Source organism: Medicago sativa, chromosome 3 (genome assembly GCF_051527215.1).
Source record: "Medicago sativa cultivar Bolivia chromosome 3, Bolivia_mono, whole genome shotgun sequence".
Taxonomy (NCBI): Eukaryota; Viridiplantae; Streptophyta; class Magnoliopsida; order Fabales; family Fabaceae; genus Medicago; species Medicago sativa.
In genome coordinates, this window is record NC_140751.1 from 59,555,951 (window position 1) to 59,577,667 (window position 21,717).

The window sequence follows — 21,717 nt, forward strand, 5'->3', positions numbered from 1 at the left end:
AGTTCTACCTCACCTGCATGAAAAGTAATAAGTATAATTATCAACAACAAGTAAGTCATGGCTTTGAAATTAGTCCGTTGAAAGCAATGTGATTAGTATAAACCCTGTTTTTTTTTCTTTTTTTAACAAAAACTTTGGTTTGTTATTAACATAGACCGACTACTTAAATATAATCAAATTAATGGTGTACCAAAATCATAAATTTGATAAAAAAAATAATAAATAAGATTGATATAGAAAAAATTGTTTTTAAAAGTTTTCATATGTTGAATACACAATTTTTAAAGTTTCAATGTGTTGAATACACGATTTCTAAAATAAAATTTCCATTTTAGATTTCAAATTTACAAGGAATGATGTGGACATTGTGTCAAGGAAGGCTTCCAACTAGAGATGTTTTTCCATCCTTTCACGATATACCTTGTGCGTTTTGTTCTGATCAGCCAGAAACGAGTAATATTTCTTCTTTTCTTGTAGTGTTTGGTCCAATTTTTTTTAGTTGATTGGGTGTTTATGAGTGAATCACAACAATGCTTTTCATTTTTTGCATTCGAGTGTTTAAATTTTGACTGCAGTTGTGTTGTGTTTGCTGAGGAATAAGCTAAATATTTTCAAGAAGATGTTGGAGATTGTGTTGCTTTAGTTGAACATATCAAAATCGGAGAAATACTCAATTGGTCACCAACCAAAAAAAAAAAACATTTGAGCGTACATACATAAAATTATATATCAATAATTATTTAAAAATATACATTATTCCCCTGTGTTGCTCAAGTTGCACATACCAAAATGGGAGGAAACCCAAAAAAAAAAAAAAAAACATTTGAATGTACATACATAAAATTATCATAATTTATTTTAAAATATACATTATCCCCCATCCCCATGTGAGCGCTTGAAGGTTGTGCCCAGACCTTGTGACCATGCATAACCTTCTCTCAAAATGGTGTCATGGGTTATTGGTAAACCAAGTTGTCATGTTGGTGTAACAGAGTCATGTTGCATTGTTGCTTATCTCTCTTTGCTTTAGCCTATGTTTGGTTGTGCGGTACCATTTCCACATCAAGCCAAAATCACGGTAGGAACCGTGTTTGCACTGAAGCTACATATAGTAGCTTTTTCAAATCACGGCAATTTTTGTCTTGGGATGCGAGAAAGCTGCTTTCATCGCACATCCAAACAAGCTATTAGTGTGTCGTGATTTGTAATATGAGTTTGAAAACCCCTTCTACTCAATATTAATACTTATTTTGATTATAAAAATAGAAAAATCATTCCCACCTCAATCATAGTGCAATCATTTACCTTAGTCTAGAAAATTATATTCTCGTTCAAAAGTAACGCAAGAAAGTAAAGTTATACACCTATTTTTAGAGTTATTCTAAGCGGGAGGCTTAGTTCTATCGACCCTTAGAGGCAACCATCAAAATGACATTATTTACCCCCGAAAGTGTTTACTCAGTAGAGTAGATCGTATGAAAAATAAACCGTCTCCTTTTACGAGATAGTAATACAATTTTTCATAAACTCCTTTCATACGAGGCCGTCAAGTTAGGTTTATTTATAAAATGGGATGGAGGGAGTAGCAACAAATCAATTTTAAGTTAAGGAAAATTAATTTTAAGTTGAAATTGCATAGATGGAGCTACAACCACTTGAAAATTCATATCGAGCACACCGTATTTTTGAAGTAGGGTGACTGAATTAGAACTTTATTGAATTAGGAAATTTTGCTGTTTAATTAATTGCAAATAAATAGCCACCATACCATATACTTTAGGATTTGAAAATATTAATTCTTATAAAACAACCGGTTGAGCAGCACGACCTAAATAAAGAAAAATTTACCAGTAAAACACACAATAACATCCACTCAAAGTACACTACCATTATGTTATGTTAGTAGCATGCATTTCATACGAAACTATAGCATAGAAGGAACAACAATTAGCAGAGCAAATCCTACCGACATTTTGGAAGGGAAGGTTAGCCTAGTGAAATAAAGAAATATACGAAGGAACAACAATTAGCAGAGCAAATCCTACCGACATTTTGGAAGGGAAGGTTAGCCTAGTGAAATAAAGAAATATACTAAATAGATGTAATTGATTCACTAAAACAATTTCTCAAAAGACTCCAAGAAAGAAAAAATATCCAGACACCACAGAAACCCTAACAAGACATATTTCAATAGACTACATAAACCAAACTCGGTGCATATCTAGCTCGGCGAATTTGGCAAATCACGGTGACACCATAATTTTGTACTATAATTTTGTTGAAGACAGGTATAACTTTTATTAATACCATAGTGACATACCATAATTCTGCCAAACATACCACCAATCCAAACATGCAGCCAATCCCTACATTAGAAGTAAATGAATTATATCCTAAATTCTAAGCTTTAATTATGTGAAGAGCGAATAACATTATACTCTATCCAAAAAAAAAACTATGCATTTTATGACAAGAAAGTGACACGACTCTCAAAATCCAATTCTCAACAATTGGATTACATTTAACTAGTTGTAAACAAGAGAAGTATAGATAGATACAACTAAACTGGAGATGGATTGGATTGTAAATTTGTATTCAGAGAAGTACATATCATTTATATACAAGAGAAAGTGATATATACAATTCTCCAGCTTTACAGTAATTGAATGGTTAGCTCTCTACATCATAATACACAAAATTGGCATGCTCAACCGGTATACTAACTAACTGTTAGGGACAAAACAAAAAATGGATGGTGGGAAAAATATGATACAACAAGAGCCAATAAAAAAACGGCACATAATCAACATCCTCAACTAAATCCTAGTACATCATTCAAACAATTAAGTTCTAAATAGTCTGCAACATTTCAGACTTCGACAAGTTAAGCCCATTACATCAACAACATTGGTTTAATCAAGAGCTAATAAAAACATAAATTCAAATCATAAGTGAATATCTTCATAGCAAAAGTTCCAACTCTCAATGTAAGAAAAAGGATTGTCATGACTTGGCTCTTCAATATTGATGGCACTTGATCCTCAAAGCAACCCAGTGGTTTAGATGAACAGTATCGTTTCTCAAACAATTGTCCCTACATAACATACAAGTCCATAGCAATGATAGGTGCAGTTTAGATGGCATTAAAAAGAAGCAATAGCAGGTTTGATACATATAAAAGAGGGGGGAAACTATCACATCTCAGTTAAACAGCACATTAGACAATTTGTATTGTGAGGAAAAAACCAAAATACATAAACACCACAAGCAAACTACACCTATGGACAACAATAACTCAGTTGTTTTAGATCCCCAGAAAAACATATGATTTCATGTTTGCTTAGAAATCTTAAAAAAAACAAAATCTGGGAATGGCCCTAACCAAGCATTTCATTCTCCAGTACCTTGATTTATTTTGGATGTGTATGAACAACTTGAAAGTATTAAGACATAACTTTCAACTCTCTCATATCCATGTTTTAAAGATACCTTGTCCTTGTGAGCTTAGCTCAGTTGGTAGGTCCGGGGTTCAAACCCCGGCCACTACCAAAAAAAAAGATACCTTAACAGCTTAGGTATTTTCCAAGGGAGCCATTAATACAAGGAATTACAAATAAAAACATCTAGATATAAACACAGAACACAGGACTTCAGTATGATCCTCTATCCAACATATTTTAGCATGGACTTGATGTGATCACATATTCAACAACTGCTTCTTTTACCACGTAATATAATTTTACCGTAAATAGGACTTATCTAACATCGGATTTCTAGCTAAAACTGTTACCAGCAGAATGTGGTTAAAAGGCGAATGGCCAAAATTCCGCAATATGAATGTGGGATTATGACCTGTGGCCCTGCCATGACTAGTGGTGCTTCACAAATTGCCTATGGCGGATAGCACTAAACCCACCACATGATTCCACTACGCCACTGTTTAGCAACAATGTGCCAGCATTGACATGTATAAACTACATAACTAGAATGAGCATGCACACAAATGCCCCAAGATTATAGATCCCTTTAGTTTGCTTAATTAACACAATAAAATTTGCGATAAATGCATGTTACTTTGTAGTTGAGGGCAATCAGCTTGTTCAAAAAAAAGTAGGAAGTATGTATTTCTATTTTACTGAACATCAATAGTCTTGCAATCACCTGGTCTTAACAAAGAGATGCTTGTTCTTCAACAGATCAAGAAAAATTCAAACATGCACTCAAGTCAACCATGGTATCATAGCAAAGGAAAATAACAACAAAATTACACCAGTATCACATACTGGAATCACATGCAAAATATTACCACAAAGAGTGAAAGCAAAACTTGATAACATACATATACACAATATGAAAATGAACAAAAAAAAAAATCATATTTTAGCGGTTGAATAAGCAAGGAGGATATTCTAAATTAAAGAAAAGCAAACATGGACAAATAAAAAACCACAATGCAGTTATACTTGCAAATAACTTGTTTCAAATTTGCCCTAGAATAAGATATTGACAAGCTTTTAAATTGCAGTCTACAGTATTTAAATCATAATAAGTATAGCAGACAGGTATCACATTGCATAAATAGTAAGACAAATACCAAATATAAGCATGCAGAGAATGGAGTCTTGAAACTAACCATTTCCATAGGAGAGCAAAAACACTCCTGACAAGATGCAACTGGAACAAGTGAATGAAATAGCAGCTGCTCAACAACTTCTAGGTCGGAGGAGCACCACCAGAAAACCCAAACAACCATGACAAATCCTGATTTTTCAGCAACTATTTTTCCCTTCCTCAAGGGAAAGTATTACTCAGAGGTCAGCCGCCTCCTCTTTCCATAATCAGCATCTTTTGACCTAGAATGGTGTTCCTCATCCTGTGATAATCTTGATTTACTGTGAGTTCTAGACGATCGCCCCCGCTCCCACTCCTCATCATGCTCTGGTTCACGGTCTCTGTACCTATGATGATCAGCATATCTGTCCCTATCTTCCCTGTATCTGTCCCGCTCACGATCTCGATCCCCCCTTTCGCGCTCACGATCTCGAGACTTTTCCCGACCACGGTCACGTGATCGTTCGCGAACCACCTCTCTATCATCACGGTGCTTTCTTTCTGGCCATTCAGGATCATGTCCGGCATCTTTTTCTCTAGGTGCATCTCTCTCATACCCTTGATCTCTATCATCCCTGTACCTTCGCTCAGAAGAACCGGACCAGTCCCTTTCGGATCCTCTATCTTTTTCCCTCATATTATTCTGCCACCCAGCTCTATCAGGATTCACCTCACCATACTGATGGTCTGATGCTGCTTCCTCCCCATAACTTGACTCTCCAGCCCTGCCACCACCAGGTTCCTCACCACCCCATCCGCCCATATTTGGATCCGGCCACATTCCCATATTAGGACCATCCATACCCGATTGGGGCATCATCCCCATTCCATTCACAGGCATCCCTCTTCCAAAAAAGGCAGGATTAACATGAGGTGCTACTCCAGGCAAACCAACACCTCCAACACCAGGAAATTGAGGCATCATCCCCGAGAACGGAGGTGCCGGACCACCAGGATAGCCTCCAAAGCCTGCCATTCTACCCATGGGACCACCAAATGCAGGATCAAAACCCTGATTCATAATTTGCTGAGGATGCATCATCGGCGGGGCAGCACCAATACCCTGTCCAAATCCATTTCCACCATTACCAATTATACCTCTACCACCTATCCCACCACCCCTATTTCTCATCGGATTGACAGGTCTACCACCCATACCAGGATTGTTCCCTCTACCCCAATTACCTCTTCCATAACCTCTATTGTTATTATTATTGTTGTTATTATTATTCCCATCTCCACCTTGATAATTACCGCCAGTTGCAATATTACTACCACCAGGCTTAGCTCCCACATCAGCAGGCCCCCTTCTTCCCGGGTTAACCCCACCACCGGCAGTTTGGTTCACCTGTTGATTCCTATTATTCTGAGCCTCGCCCATTTTCTTAACAGTAAAAGGCGACGCAAAAGCAACAACACACGGCCTCCCATTAAACGAATGACCATTCATCCCTTCCTTACAGGCAGTTGCAGCATATGCCTCATAAAACTCAACCTGACAATACCCTTTGGATTTCCCACTAGCTTTCTCATCATAAAACCTCACCTCCTTCACTTGTCCATACTTGCATAACTCAGCTTCCAGCTCAGCATCAGTAGTCCACCAATGCAAATCACCCACAAATAACAAAGTACTTCCTCCACCACCTCCTCCACCACCACCAACACCTCCCCCTTCACCTCCTCCACCACCAATAGCAATAACATTATTTCCAGGTCCATTTCCTCCAACCCTATTAAGATTAACCCCTCCACCACCAACAACACCACTTGGAACTTGTCTCACCAACCCATCGTTTCCAACAACACCACCATGTTGTTGCTGTTGCTGCTGCTGCTGCTGCTGTTGCTGTTGTTGCTGCACAATCCCCTGAACTCCAACACCATCATTCCCACCTCTCTGTTCCTCAATTTCACTCAATTTCCCAGATGCTTGACCTAATTCAACCCTAATTCCACCACCACCGGTACCCGATCCAACACCAGAATTCCCTCCTCTAAACCCTTGATTCTGAAACCCAGAAACCCTAGATTCATCAACACCAACACTCTTCACTCCCTCACCAACAACACCAACCACCGGATCCTGAACACCCGAACCCGATTGAACCTTCTTCTCATCAACCCCATCAATTCTACCACCGGAATCATCATTCTTCCTCAACGATTGAAGAAAACCCTCACCAACATTAACATCGTTGTAAAGGTCTTCATAATCATCATCTTCTTCAGCTAGAAAACCATCATCAGCTACAGCAGATATAGCTTCGTTACGGTGGAACTGATCCATAGGATCTCCACTTTCACCAGCTTCATCCATTATTAGGGTTTTTTTCCCCTAAAAAAAACGATTTTTGATTTTAGGGTTTGGAGAAAAAGATGAAATTAAAGATCAAAACGGCGTCGTTGAAAGGGTTCGAGAGAGATCTAAGAAAGAAGAAGAAAAAGAGAGAGAAGCGTGTTGTAAAAGAGAATAGAAGAAGAGTCAGAGAGAAGGCAAACCCTAACGTGTGAGAAGTTGTTCACTCATCTAATCTTCTTTGGTTTTTTTAGGTTGCTCGTAGTGAAAGTTACTATGTTGTTTTTTTGTGTTTTTTAAACTTGGTAGGGTTAAAAATTGTTCTAGAACAATGGATTTTTTTGGTTAAAGTTTCAATCTTCTAATGAAAATATCTAAATTGAGTTAATCCGTTTAAATTAAGTTATAATTCTTGAATCATTGTATTTGGAAAAGAATTTAATTATTTTTGATTATAAAACAAAAGAATTTAATTATTGTAAAAAGTATTTAACCAACTCATTAAAATGTTTAATTTTCATTATAAACTTTGTTAAAGTTACATACATGATTGGTTTTTTTTCTTTTTTTGAAGGACATGATTGGTTTTGTTGTTTTCACATTGTAAAATAGTTTATTTGATAATGCATAAAAATTAAACATTTTGAAAAATAAAGTACTCTATTTCATATTATGCGACACATTTGATTATGTCACGTATGTCAATGCACAATTTTGATCTTAAATGTAATAATCTATTATAAGAAATTATGATATTTTAAAAATATTTATCGAGAAAAATCAATCAACATCTTATATGATACAATTTGTTTTTGTATATTAGTAAAAAAATATGGCCAAGTATGTTATGTAAATAGTGCACATTTTTAAATTAGGTCATTTAAAATGGAACAGAGGAGTATCTATGTACGTATAATTTGAGGATGTGAGTCAGGTAAATGCTAACACGTGTTTTAAAAACATTTGTTAACGAGTCTAATACTCCCTCCGTTTCAAAATGAGTGTCGCTTTAGGCTTTGGCACACAGATTAAGAAATAGAATGAAATAATCATTGGATATAACGCTTTTACTAAACTGCCCTTACTTTATAAGAAAAAGACAAAATTAAAGTTGCATTGAAAATTGTGTGAGAGAAAAGTTGGAGAGGGTAAAGTTGGAAGAAAAAAATTAAAGTTGTATTGGAAATGTAAAGCGACACTCATTTTGAAACGGATGGAGTATATGGTACTGGTCTTAAAAGTCGTGCATTCAACTTTTTAAAAGTCAAAATATTTATTTTTTTAACGCAAAATTTATAATTTCGATTTTCTTAATATGTGTCATTAAGATAATTTAGCACATACCATTATAAGCAATCACTCTCTTGCCATCTCTGTTGCGCTCTCTGCAATGTAAACTCTCTCTAGAAGCGAGCAACAACAACCAGAACATTCTCTTTCAAAAAAACAACCAGAACATTCATTTTTGTTTCTTTGCCCTTTTTCTATTTATTTTTTCATTTTGGATGTTTTTTTTCCTATTGCAGTGATTTGTTGCAGGAAGAAGACAATGAAGTACAACTATGATTACGATTGTTTCATCCCTAATGGACCTATGATGAACTTTAAGTATACACGTTATATGATGATCAGGCCCGTCCTTGGGGTGCAAACAGATCAACCAATTTAGGCCTCCAAAAGTGATGGGCCTCGAAAAAAAAAATTATTGCCCAATAGCCACCTCTCACTCAAAGAAAAAGAAGGAAACATGTTGCTTTCAGAAGTCAGAACGCAAATTAGACAGAGGAAATCTAGACAATGTAAACTTGTTTTCATTGTTAAGTCTCACAAAATTAATCACATTGAGGAGGTTTTGGTTTGGTCCTCCTCCTTTTTTTGGTTGTTCCATCTTTTTCTTTGTTTGTATATTTGGGTGTGCCTTGGCTTCTTGCTAGGCTCACTCTTTGGTTAAAAAAAATAAAGGCTTAAGTGCAATTTTGCCCCCCCTATTTTGACTGAATCGGAATTTTACCCCCCATATTTTAAAACTCGGAATTTTACCCCCCCAATTTAATGTTTTTCGGAATTTTACCCCCCCCCCCCTATTTTAAAACTCAGAATTTTACCCCTCCAATTTAATGTTTTTCGGAATTTTACCCCCTCTACCACATTATCTTATTATCCACCTAATTAATTATTTAAATTAAATAATTTTTAATTACAAAAAATAAACAACTTTTTAAAAAAATCGAAAAACACTTTAAAAAATACCTTAAAATGCAGAAAAAAATTCTAAAAAATACTAGAAAATAAAGATAAAATGTAGGAATTACAAAAAATAAATAAATTTTTTAAAAAATCGAAAAAACTTTAAAAAATACCTTAAAATGCAGAAAAAATACTAAAAAATCAAGATAAAATGTAGAAAATAAACCAGAATAAACGAAAAAATCCAAAAAAAATACATGGAAAATTCCATTAAAAATACATGACTAATATTTGGATGATCAATTATTAGGTGTATTATTGCACTCGTATATTTGGCTAATGATCATCCAAATATTTACAGGTGCATTATGTTTTTTTTCATGTATTTTTAATGGGATTTTTTTCCGTTTATACTGTTTTTCCATGTATTTTTAATGGAATTTTTTTTGTTTATTCTGGTTTATTTCCTACATTTTATCTTTATTTTCTAGTATTTTTTTCTGCATTTTAAGGTATTTTTTTAAAAAAAATCGATTTTTATAAAAAATTATTTATTTTTTGTAATTCCTACATTTTATCTTTATTTTCTAATTTTTTTCTGCATTTTAAGGTTTTTTTTAAAGTTTTTTTCCATTTTTTTAAAAAGTTATTTATTTTTTGTAATTAAAAATTATTTAATTTAAATAATTAATTAGGTGGATAATAAGATAATGTGGTGGAGGGGGTAAAATTCCGAAAAACATTAAATTGGGGGGGTAAAATTCTGAGTTTTAAAATAGGGGGGGTAAAATTCCGAAAAACATTAAATTGGGGGGGTAAAATTCCTAGTTTTAAAATAGGGGGGGTAAAATTCCGATTCAGTCAAAATAGGGGGGGCAAAATTGCACTTAAGCCAAAAATAAAAAATCACATGCTAATGCATTGATGTTCCGCCTAAGATCTAAATAGGTGAATATTTATTTTTTTTTGTAAATAAATTTTAAAAATTGAGATGCACTACAAACACAATTTCCAAATATTACTATGAAAATTGGCACCAAACATTCTCATTAACATGACCTGACATGGTTAAGTAATAAGTGAGGCTTTATTGATATTTTAGATTTTTAATTAATTATCGGTTGATGCTGAAACAAGTGTTTTAGAGTACTGAGAATTTGGCGTAGCTTACAGCTTTGTGATAGCCAAACATACACAATGACCTTCTAAGATTATGAGGATCATAACAAAGAGTTTTGGTCCAACTTGAACCACTTAAATGACCCACTAGTGTAGGTTTTGATCAGGTCACATATACCTTGCACATTAGAAGCCAAACACACTGTAACAAACACCCTCAACATTATTATTATTATTATTATTATTATTATTATTATTATTATTATTATTATTATTATTATTATTATTATTATATTGTTTAAAAAATAACTTCAATATAAAATTCCACTGTTAACTTAAATATTACAACAAAAGAATATATTTTATTTTAAATTAATTTATATCCCGTCAAATTATTCTTAAATAAACGTAAGCCTTAAATCAATTTTCTAAGTTGTCCTAAAACTCTTTTAACAAATAAACCTTTTATTCCTTCAAAAAAAAAAAATAAACCTTTTATATTCCGTAAAAAAAAAATTGTATTAATAATGCAGACTTTATGTTTGATTTTAATTTTTCTTTATAATACCATAGTTTACGTATTTTTTTGTGTGCGCTTAAAGAGTGTGTTTGTTTTATATTTTTTCAGAAACAAATCTATCTTTTTAATAAAAATAAATATTTTTTTTTCATTTTTAAATGTTTGTTAAAGATTTTTAAGAAAATCAGTTTTGATCCTAAAATGAAAAGAAATTAGGATTTGCTTTTTTTTTTCTTTCCAAAATCTCTTTGTTTTTCAAAAATGATATAACACATGAACATGTTAAAAATTATTTTTTTTACAAAGTGATTTTGGTGGATAGTAAATAAACAGATTCCATTTTTTTTAAAAAAAGATCCCTGGATTTTTTGTTTAAAAAAAAAACTTCAAAAATCTAAATTTTTTTTGTCGGTTTAAAATGAAATCCGCTGTGCATATTGATATTATGTATACAATTGTGTTTTGCAACTATCCTTTCCAAAAATCAATATTGACCCAGACATAATTATCTTGTCAAAAAAAAATTATACTAAGTCCCGTTCCATTTTGCAATCAGGCTTACATAAGCCCTCACTTAAGTGACAAAAATAATCCAATGCAATCAGGCTTACATAAGCCCTCACTTAACCACAACTTGGACATCAAGTTCCAAAATTTCAATCTCAACCGTTTGTTTAAAATATTACTATATCGATGGTCTCTATTCAACTGGTCCAAGTTGAACCCAAACTCTTGGTGGTCCAAATTAAAAGAAACCTAAGTTAAGTAATCCGCAAACCCAAAGGCCAGCAAATGAGAGGAATAAGCAGAGAAATGAACGCAGAACACGTTAGCAGCATTTCTGATTGTGCTTCAATTGTTTCTTTGCAAAGTGAATAAATAAATTATCATATATTTTGTTCGTAGTATCTTGAGTTTAAGTAACCGAGCAAGTGAAAAAAAATGTTTATAATGACTCAGTATACATTTTGCAAAAGAAAGCTCAAGTAGTTTGAGCAAGTGGTTTTCACCATAATACCGTAAAAATAAAACTTGAGCCTTTCTTGTAACATTTGATACCTCCCTGGCATAAAATAGAAGGCACGTATTCTAATCAACATTTTGATGATGAGGGAAATTTTTTAATCCATGAAGATTTGAATAGAAGATTGCCCTTTAAAAAAAAAATTACGTTTTTATTTTATTAGAAGGTCTATTTTTAATATGAGAGTTGAGACTCAAAGACGGCCATGTTGTAAGCATCTAGAAAGAACAAAATACTAACAATTTTATGTATTGTCCTTTCCAACTGAGCTAAGCTCACGAGGACATTTTTTTTTGGTGGTGGTATAAACACCTGTGTTGAATTTCATTATTTCCCTATCAATAATTTAAAAAAAAAAGGTTTAGAATCTCATTAATGTTTGAGGAAAGAAAGTGTTTTGGACCGTCTAGAAAGTGAATCCCATGAAGACACATGGAGACGAAACCCTTACGAGCCCTTTGCTAATTTCAACTGTATCCACTGATGATGAAGTCCTAAGTCGTGTGTGTAATTTGCGCAATCCCGAGTTGCAATATTTTTATTGCTAGTTCTACCCTTAGTTCTGTATTAAATGTCACGAACTTGGTGCTGAAGCTGTTACCTCTTTATATCCATTGAGTGGCAGTGTCCTTTGAGTCATATATCCATTTCACTCTCTCATATCAATGTTTCTCTCTTTGATCAAAAAGTGGTATTCATCATGTCTGCTTTCAACTCAAGAAAAGGACCCTTAATCTTAAGTTCAAAAGCCATATATAGCTGATGCAGCTTCATTGATCGTGCTATTCTTGTAGCCTTGATACTTGTAAGCATATTTAGAGATAGCTCGCTCTATGATTCCAAATAATCATGATCACAACATTAGAGATAACTCCTTGATACTTGTAAGCAGCTCTAGTTTGAATGGCATTGAGTGGATGCTAGCAATTATGTAGCATTAGTTGTTATTTAGTTATTACTTCTCAAATAGAACTCCAGTCTGTAGAATTAATTTTTGCAATTCTTGGTGACTAGGGTTCATAACTTGTGGATCTTAATTATAATGTATATTGTAAGTGAATGTTTCAAGTTCTTGAATATATTACAAAATTCATAATCAATTTATGTAAAATTTAAGATAAATGGTATTTGGGATAAATTTTTTTGATGTCAAATACAATAGACAACATCCTTTGATTTTTATGTGCACTTTTGAAATGTCAGTTTATTTCTTGGATAAATTGTACTTTTGACCCCTCAATTTTCATAAACTTGCGATTTTGGTCCCTAAACTTTGAAAATAGCACTTTTGGCCCTCGAGCTATAGCCCCATTTGCAAATGTAACGTCACCAACGATTTGGATCGGGCCAACGCATACGTAGGCACCAAATTTAATGACTCCGATTTCACTTGTGTATTTTGTTTTTTGAAGGAACATGTGTATTTTATTGGTGAAGTCCAAAAAAGCATATATCTTGTTAATTGAAATGAAAGTGATTACAATATTCTTTTGCCTCTAAGAAAAACATGCATATGGATCCTGCATTGTCAAGTAGAATACCCCTCACTTTTAACGCATCCTTCATCGTAGTTCTGTCGTGAGGCACACACCAGCCAAAATTGGCGGAACTGATCATCTCCATCACTGTTTAAAAGCGTTAACCATCTCATCAGAGACCGAATCCTGTGTAACAGAATTTTGCAGCAGCTTATACACTGAATTTACAGAGAAAACTGCAATAGAATCATGTCACCAAGCCCATTTGTCCGCCGCCACTGCCTGCACAAAACTCCCTGTATTGACAGCTTCTTATTCTAGCAGTTAATCCTTCTCCCGTTCTAACCACAGCTGCCTCCTGCTCCAGCGTCAAATCCATCTGTCGCCGACACGCTATCTAGTTTTAAGCATAGTTGTGTGCTTGTTCTCGGCAACAGAGTAAAATCTAGAAAACCTATCCTACAAAATAGAATTTCCAGCCCATCTCCAAAACAGCGTAGTCTCTCTGTTACCAATCCTATGAACCAAAGAATTGAAGAACCAGTTAGCACAGGCCTGGTGTGCAAAATCAATCAACTTCAGATCACATTTAAAGGGAACCTCCAAAACTAAGCTCCCGTGGCTTCCACATGCTTCAGAGTTCGATAAACATTGCCATCTCCATTTTGCAATAAAAGACAATAAATAACTCCATGTTTCTTACTCCGAGTCCCCCTTCATTCTTGGGTTTGCAGACATTTTTCCAACTAATCCAAGCCAAATTCTTACACTCGCCCGCCCCTCCCCAAAGGAATTCCCTTTGGACTTTAACTATAGCCTGAATAAACTTCTTTAGAGCTTTGTAAAAAGAAAAAAAAAAGTACAGAGGCAGGCTTGTCAAAACTGAGTTTATTAGCACCATTCTCCCTCGCATAGATAAATACTTTCCCTTCCACCTTGCTAGCCTTTTCTCAAATAAATCCAAGACCGTTTGCCACGTTTTACTCTGCCTCGGATTTGCGCCTAACGGTGTTCCGTGGAACTTGAAAGGAAAATCCGGAACTCTGCAGGACAAGAAACAAGAAGCTGCATTTAAAACACGAGTATTCAAATATATTACATATATATTACAGTTCATAGATGATGATACCAACAAATATATGAACTGATCCAACAATAGCTAAAACAAATACGAGAATCAAATAGCTAAAATTTTTAGCATCATCTATGAACTGATCCAACAATAAACTTGCAATGCTAAGGACATGAAATTCTGAGTACAAAACCCCCTATGGCTGAAACAGAAACTCAGCAAGCCTACAACTGCTATAATTATGCAGACAAGCCACATGAAATAGAGTCATACATTTTGAAGACACTGCAAGGGTCAATTGTATCAGTATGAAAATAAAAAATATTCTTGCCCTCCTTATATATGAACCATGATCACGATATTCTTTTGATGTTGTCATTCACCTCATTCACATTCGCTACATTCCCATTAAAGAGAATACTGTTTCATTCCAACGAAATACTGCAACATGTTGCAAGCGAAATTAAATGAGACACTCTATTGGCATATTTACCTCGAAATGGGAGAGAAAAACATAAGAAATTTTCTACTTATTCACTCACCCAATTTGAAGGAAACCAATTGAGCATAGTAAAAGTCGCATTCTAAATTCCCTTAACTTTATCACAAGTAAAAAAAACAAGTGATTATGTGTTTCAATTTTGGCACAACAAAGAACTTAACACTATTGTTGCGCACCTTTGATAACACCTCTTTTCCACAAATCCTTTCTTGTGGAAAGCCGAACTTGCAACAATCTTCGATCCATACAATCCTACCTTGTACACAACGGAACCGCCCAGTTTTTCTTAATTTCCCTCAGAAAATTCGCTTCAGGTTTTGCAACATTCTGCAGCAAAACCAGCTCATTATAATATTACCTTACCGAGAAACCCACCCGCGGATGACGCAGCTATTGAAAAGTGCGATCTGGTGCAAAACCAGATAAATTCTGCAACAGTTCGGCTGCTAATACAATTTCATCAGCCATCAAATTTCTGATCCAATTCATTTGCCAATACCATTTGTTATCTTCCCAATTCCCTGAATTCATGACTTTAGTTTGTTTGTTGGTGGACAGTTGAGGGTACATAGATTTCAGATTGCAAAAAATTTACCATCTGTACACTAATGTATGAATAATTTCTGGAAATTACAAATATTTCGTGAAATCAGACAAAATTTGTTGTCTTCTCAAATACTTCAATGGCTTATGTATCTCTTGAATGATTTGCACATCACATGTAACAAGGCACCCGGTTTTGTATTGTGACAGTCAAAGTGTTATACACATTGCCTCTAACCCTGTGTTTCATTAAAGGACAAAACACTTGGAGATAGATTGCCATTTGGTTAGGGAAAAGGTGCAAAAAGGTATTTAAAGTTGCTTCCTATTTCCACCGAAGAACAACTAGCAGATTTTTTGACTAAGCCTTTACCACCTCCAAAGTTCAGTTCATTTGTTTCCAAGCTTGGCATGATTAACATCTATCATGCTCCAGCTCGTGGGAGGAGATTGAAGCACAACACAAAAGACTTCGAATCAAGATTGCTACTAGATAAAGAGGAAAAACACAATACATCTCATTTACTTGCAGCGCAGGCTATCACAAGTTCCAAGTAGTTTCTAGTGAATAAAACAGTTATAACTAACTTCCTAGTCTGTTATGAAGTTGGTTACTATCGTATATGATGTAACATACAGTAGCTTAGAGTACACTACCATAGAACTACTATAAGTGCTTGTAACAACTCTTCTTTCATAATCAATGAAGATACTACTTCCAGTTTCAATATTTTCTCTCTTTTTCTCTTGTTTTCTATCACTTTCTATCATGTTCTTAGTTTCTCAACAAGGAACTCAGTTGACTCCACTAAGTAGTTAGTAGGATAAGACTTGGTTGTTGTTGTTGAGTTCTAGGGGAACTCCAAACCCACTAAAGGTACAAAAAAGAGACTTATACAAGTGGATTTTAAGGAGAATTCATACAAGACAACCAATCTGAAAATCTACGTCGAGTCAACTTAGTTTTTGAGACAACTTCACTAATTTTTGCTGTACCCCCTCCAAATATCACTTTGTTCCTATTTATCCACAATGACCACACTAAAGTGCAATTTCGATCGTCCTATAAATAGAGGAGAGTCAAATCACTAGAAGTATGGGAAAAAACCTAGAAAAACTATAAGAGAAACTATCCAAAATGATATATAGATTAATGAATTAGAGAAATACATGATTTTTGATAGAATACTATGACATCTTTTGCAGGGCCGTTCCTATGAAATAGGAGGCTCGACTCTCTTTTTAAAATAGGTCCCTAGTAAAATAAAAACGTATTTTTTGTGTGTAACTAAGCTTCATTAAAAAAAAAATCAGAATAAGAAGAAGTTTTAAACATGAAACGAAATAAAAAAGAATTAAGTGAAAGAGATGTGAAATTTACATAACGGCGTCGGTTGGATTTTTCACTCCGTTGTGGGAAAGGGGAAAACGAATGATTTATACAAGAAAAAAATGATTGTTGTGATTCTTTCGATGAAATAGCTTTTCAAATTGACTAATTAACTGATTATACAAATTGGGGGTGGTTTGATAACATCAAATTTATGTACAGAAAGGAAAACTATGGTCTAAAAAAAACTTAAACATTACTGAAGAAAGAAAAAGAAGTAACATATATATATATATATATATATATATATATATATATATATATATATATATATTAATTAAGTGGGGATAGGTAATACACTTAATTTTTTTAAGGCCCATAGCATTTGGAGGCCCAACCCGGTTGAGCACCTTTCACTCCGCCAAGGTCGGGCCTGATCCTTTGACTCATGTAATTGACTCCACTTAGAGGGGTAATATTTGATTGTTGATCTGTCTGGTGAGGATGGATGAGAGACAACGGTGGCGAAAAATGCTCCGGTACAGTGGCGAAGAGTCTTCGCAGTGGGACAAAAGGTGTATGCAAACACGTTAGCACTCCAATGCTCAAGTCAGTAATGGAACTGAGAAAGAGTTGTAAAAAGTGCGAGAAAAGTGAATTATACCTTGAGGGTGAAGCTAAGTCACCCTTATATAGGCGCGTGTGCGAATAACTGTGTTATGGATATGCGGTGTGTGATTAGGGAGCGGTTAAAGGACACATTATGATTATTGTTGCGTGGAGGCGGATTCAAATGTGATACGATGCACTGATATTGGTGTGCTCCTTCAGGCATCACACCTTAGCGTGGTGGACGTTTAGTCCACGTGTCACTATGGGATTGACCTTCTAACCAATCTAGAACAATTCTTATTGTTCAATATGATTTAATTAAATAAATATCAAAGAGGAATTATTGATTATTTATGATTTAATTAATTAAAAAATTAATCAAATTAATTACTTTTTTTTGTTACACAATTAAATGAATTAGATAGTACTAAACTGGATTAACTCTAACAAGTTACAAGGAATAAATGGTTTATTGCTTCATCTCTGTTAACTTAGTTTGGTTGATAATAAAATCATTGCATAAGCATTAATTAAATTTCAAACCTAAACGTTCCACTTATTCCTAAATCATTGAGATTGTTTTAGCAAGATGATTAATCTTTTCAACACTTCATTTAAATCCCCATCACAATATCACATCTCCCCACTCACAAGAGTCACAACCCCTCCCAACCCAAAAGATCAAAGAAACATGACAATAAAATATTGAATTAAATAACATAAACCTAATCCAAACTTGGTAGTTTCATTTATTTAATCACCATATAGAGAATCCAAACAAAACATGTCAGATCGGTCCAATGACATCAATTAACGGCTCTTTTACTGGCTATACCATGTGAACCATCGCAACGGTCACATTTCAGTTTCTCAAACGCTCCAAAACTTCCTAGTATTCTATAAATTCCCAACACCAACATTTCTCAACAGACACATTTATTTTTCCACAACACCAACACGACCACTTAGAAATTCTTTCCAATCCAACGTTGTTATTACTACAATTTTCCGACACACTCACTATTACTAACCCATTGTTTCATTCTTCCTCGTACCTTCCAAATCCTCAAAAACATCAAAAATGAATAAGTTGTACTCACTCTTTGTACTTTCAATGTTCTTTACAGTTTTGTTTGCACAGAATGCTCCGGCTTCTTCCCCTAAGTCATCGGTTACGCCTTCGCCGGCGAAACCACCGTCTTCGGTTTCAGTTTCTCCGACAAATTCTCCGGCATCCCCTGCAAAGTCTCCAACTTTATCTCCGCCTTCACAAACTCCGGCAATTTCTCCATCTGGGTCTGCGTCTACCCCACCGCCGGCAACAGCCCCACCGGCGAAGTCTCCGGCTGTTCAGCCACCGTCTTCGGTTTCACCAGCAATCAGTCCTTCCAACAATGTGTCTTCCACACCACCGGTTTCATCTCCGGCGACTTCACCACCAACTTCAGCGGTGTCTCCGGTGAGTAGTCCGGTCGAGGCTCCATCGGTTTCTTCTCCACCAGAGGCTTCCGGCATTCCTTCAAGTTCGGCTACTCCGGCGGATTCACCAGCGGCGACACTTCCGTCAAGTAAATCCCCTGGAACTTCGCCGGCGAGTTCTTCGCCGGAGAATTCACAGGGTCCTGCTGCTGCAGATGATTCGGGTTCAAGGTCAAGTTTCGGGGCTCCGATTGTTTTGAGCGGTGTGGCTCTTTGGATAGCGTTGTCTTTCTGAGGCATTTGCAATTTTTGTAATTTTCTTTTTGTGTCGGCATTTTTTAAATTATTATTATTTGTTTTATTTCCTCATTGATGGATAAATAATTTATTGTTAATTATTTTAACTTTTTAGTTAGAATTAGAATACCCAGTCGTTATTTTTACTTAATTATTGTTAAGTTTTAATTCGTTTGGCCTTGACAATTTTTTTCTTTTTTTAAACAAAGAAGAGTTTTTTTTTTTTTTTTTTACAAATAAACAAAAAAGAGTTAACAATGTATATATACTGTCAATCAAATAAAAAAAAAAGGAGGATTAATATTTTTCTTTAAAAGATATGCAATGTTGGTGTAAAGTAGTTTTAGACCGACATCCAATCCACTATTTTGCCTCATCCCCACTCTTTTACGCGTAGTTTGAAGTTAATAATGTGAATAAAACTATTATGATATTCGATGTCCAATAATTAAGTAAAAATAATTACTTTCATCGTTCTTTAAAAAAAAAAATACGACTTTCATCAATATTTTGTGTCAAGCTTTTATCAATATTTATTTGAAAAAAACTAATCACCGTACATATGAATACAAAACATGAAAGTATATGTAATTGTGTTTTTACAAATAATAATCAGTGAAATAGTTAAAAATAACTCAAAATACACGTGTTAGTCCAATAAAAAAAAACAAAAAAGAGCGGACAAATGTCTATCTACACGTTAATTCTAAAAAAAATAACATTGATACATACTCGAAACATATGAGACTGAGACACATCGTTGGCTTAAAAACTCTATCGAGCAAATACCCAATCACGAGAGGGCCCAAATCCAACATCTATCACACCTCCATCAAGGACACCACTTGTCGTGTGCCCCAATAATCAAAATCTTAAGATTCCTCGATATCCATAATGCTTCCGACCATTAATACCCTTCAACGTTTGATGATAACAAAACTCTTCCGCTTGTAACAACCTTTCCACGACCATTCTGACAACTACACCACAATTGCATAACATGATCCTTAGCCATCGCTCAAGGTACACAACTTCTACCCTTTTAATACATGTCACTCTTGCTCTCTTATTGACTTGAACGTCAAAATGTTTGCTGGCAGGGGCGGTGACACCCCCCAGCTAGCCTGGGCACTAGCCCGGGCTCAGCTGCTACTCTCTTTGTACCAAGTCCAGCCCAATAGCCCTTTTCCTACTTAAAAAAAAAATTTTTTTGGGCTAAATCTGAAAATTCTCATACGCAAAGAGATCTCGGAAAGGACATTTATTTATCTCCTAATTTTATTTAGTGCACTATTGGCAGGTTCATCTCTCTTATTTTGAATGGTTAATTGTTCAAATTGACCATGCAAAATAAAAAAAACATATATTCTAGCATTGTAATTCGAGTTTTTTCTTATTTTTTATCCTATAATACACGCGTAGTATAAAAATGTGACATAGATGTTGAATTTTTTCATGATTTTTTTCATACATGTTTAGCACGTTAAAATATAGCTTTACACAAAAAATTAAATTTTTTCGACCAATGACAAATTAAATATGAATTTTTATTCCCCATAATTATGAATTTCTTAAACAATTTATAATTAATTTGTATCTCGTTTAAAAACTACAAAATTTCATTGTGAAAGTTCTTATCATCTTCTAGTCATGCCTGCAAAATTAGAAAACTAAATTTGACCTGTGAGTATACGCTTACTCTGAACAAAATTTCAATTTTGCACGTTTTGGTTGAAAAATCAAAATAAATTGAAACGACTTCGAAATGCTATGAAACTTTACAGATCTTTTTATGTATTTTTATAGATGTCTCTGCAAATAATGAGCTCAAAATTTGATTTATAGGTCGAGATTTCCGTTGTTTTGTTTTTTGAGTTTTTGACACTTTGAAAATTCATAATCAATTTGTCGTTTGTCGAAAATTTATAATATTTTGTGTAAAGCCATATTTTAACGTTCTTAACACGCCATATTTTACGATAAAATTTTTGCCCCGGCTCTATAATTTTCCTGACTCCGCCACTGTTTGCTGGTATCCCCAACCCGCATCTCAATAATTGATTCTCGACAAATGCCATCATTCTCATCACTCCAAATCAAATACCAAGCACATCTTAACCATCAAGGGTACTAGTGTTAATACATATACTATCAAGTTGATGATTTAACAAACAAATGGATCCGCAATTGAGTCTGTAGTATATCTACAAGTTTTATAATCCCTTTTTTTCTTCCTAAAAAAAAAAAAATCCTTTGCCACCACATCGATTACATTTGTATGTCATTTTCACAATATCAAAATCAGTTACTCCTATCACAACTATAATTTATAAATTTGAGCACAATATACAATACAAGTTTACAAAATTCAAGATATATACAAAATTTTCCCTTCAAATTTTTTTTTTTATACAAATTTTAAATCTTTATACGGATATTTCTTAGCAAACATACACGGTGCAAGGTACGTATACTCTAGTTTTTAATTGGTAAAAATTGTCCAAATTTGATTATAAGACATACACTAAAAGCTAAAAAGGAAATTTGAAGTGTCACCAACATATCTTCCACATTCTTGTTTAAGGATTGAAACAAGAAAACTTTCAAAGGTAATAGGCGTCACCTACATTTATTGGTATTTTTAATTTTTTTAGAGCTACATTTATTAGTTAATGGGGGAACATATACAATGTCACATTCACCA

At 34.4% G+C, this 21,717-nt stretch overlaps 2 protein-coding genes across 2 annotated transcripts; one reads left to right on the forward strand and one right to left on the reverse strand.

Annotated features, from left to right (window-relative positions):
- Positions 1-2,749: 2,749 nt before the first annotated feature.
- Positions 2,750-7,131, reverse strand: LOC146938702 (uncharacterized). Its single transcript, XM_085752602.1, has 2 exons — positions 4,634-7,131; positions 2,750-3,094 (listed from the first exon to the last, which is right to left on the reverse strand). Exon 1 carries the CDS (start codon positions 6,929-6,931, stop codon positions 4,805-4,807), a length of 2,127 nt encoding a protein of 708 aa, XP_085608728.1. The 5' UTR covers positions 6,932-7,131; the 3' UTR covers positions 2,750-3,094; positions 4,634-4,804.
- An 11,094-nt stretch (positions 7,132-18,225) lies between these two features.
- On the forward strand, positions 18,226-19,128 carry LOC146938703 (uncharacterized). The gene has a single exon (XM_085752603.1). It carries the CDS (start codon positions 18,379-18,381, stop codon positions 19,009-19,011), a length of 633 nt encoding a protein of 210 aa, XP_085608729.1. The 5' UTR covers positions 18,226-18,378; the 3' UTR covers positions 19,012-19,128.
- The last annotated feature ends 2,589 nt before the right edge of the window (positions 19,129-21,717 follow it).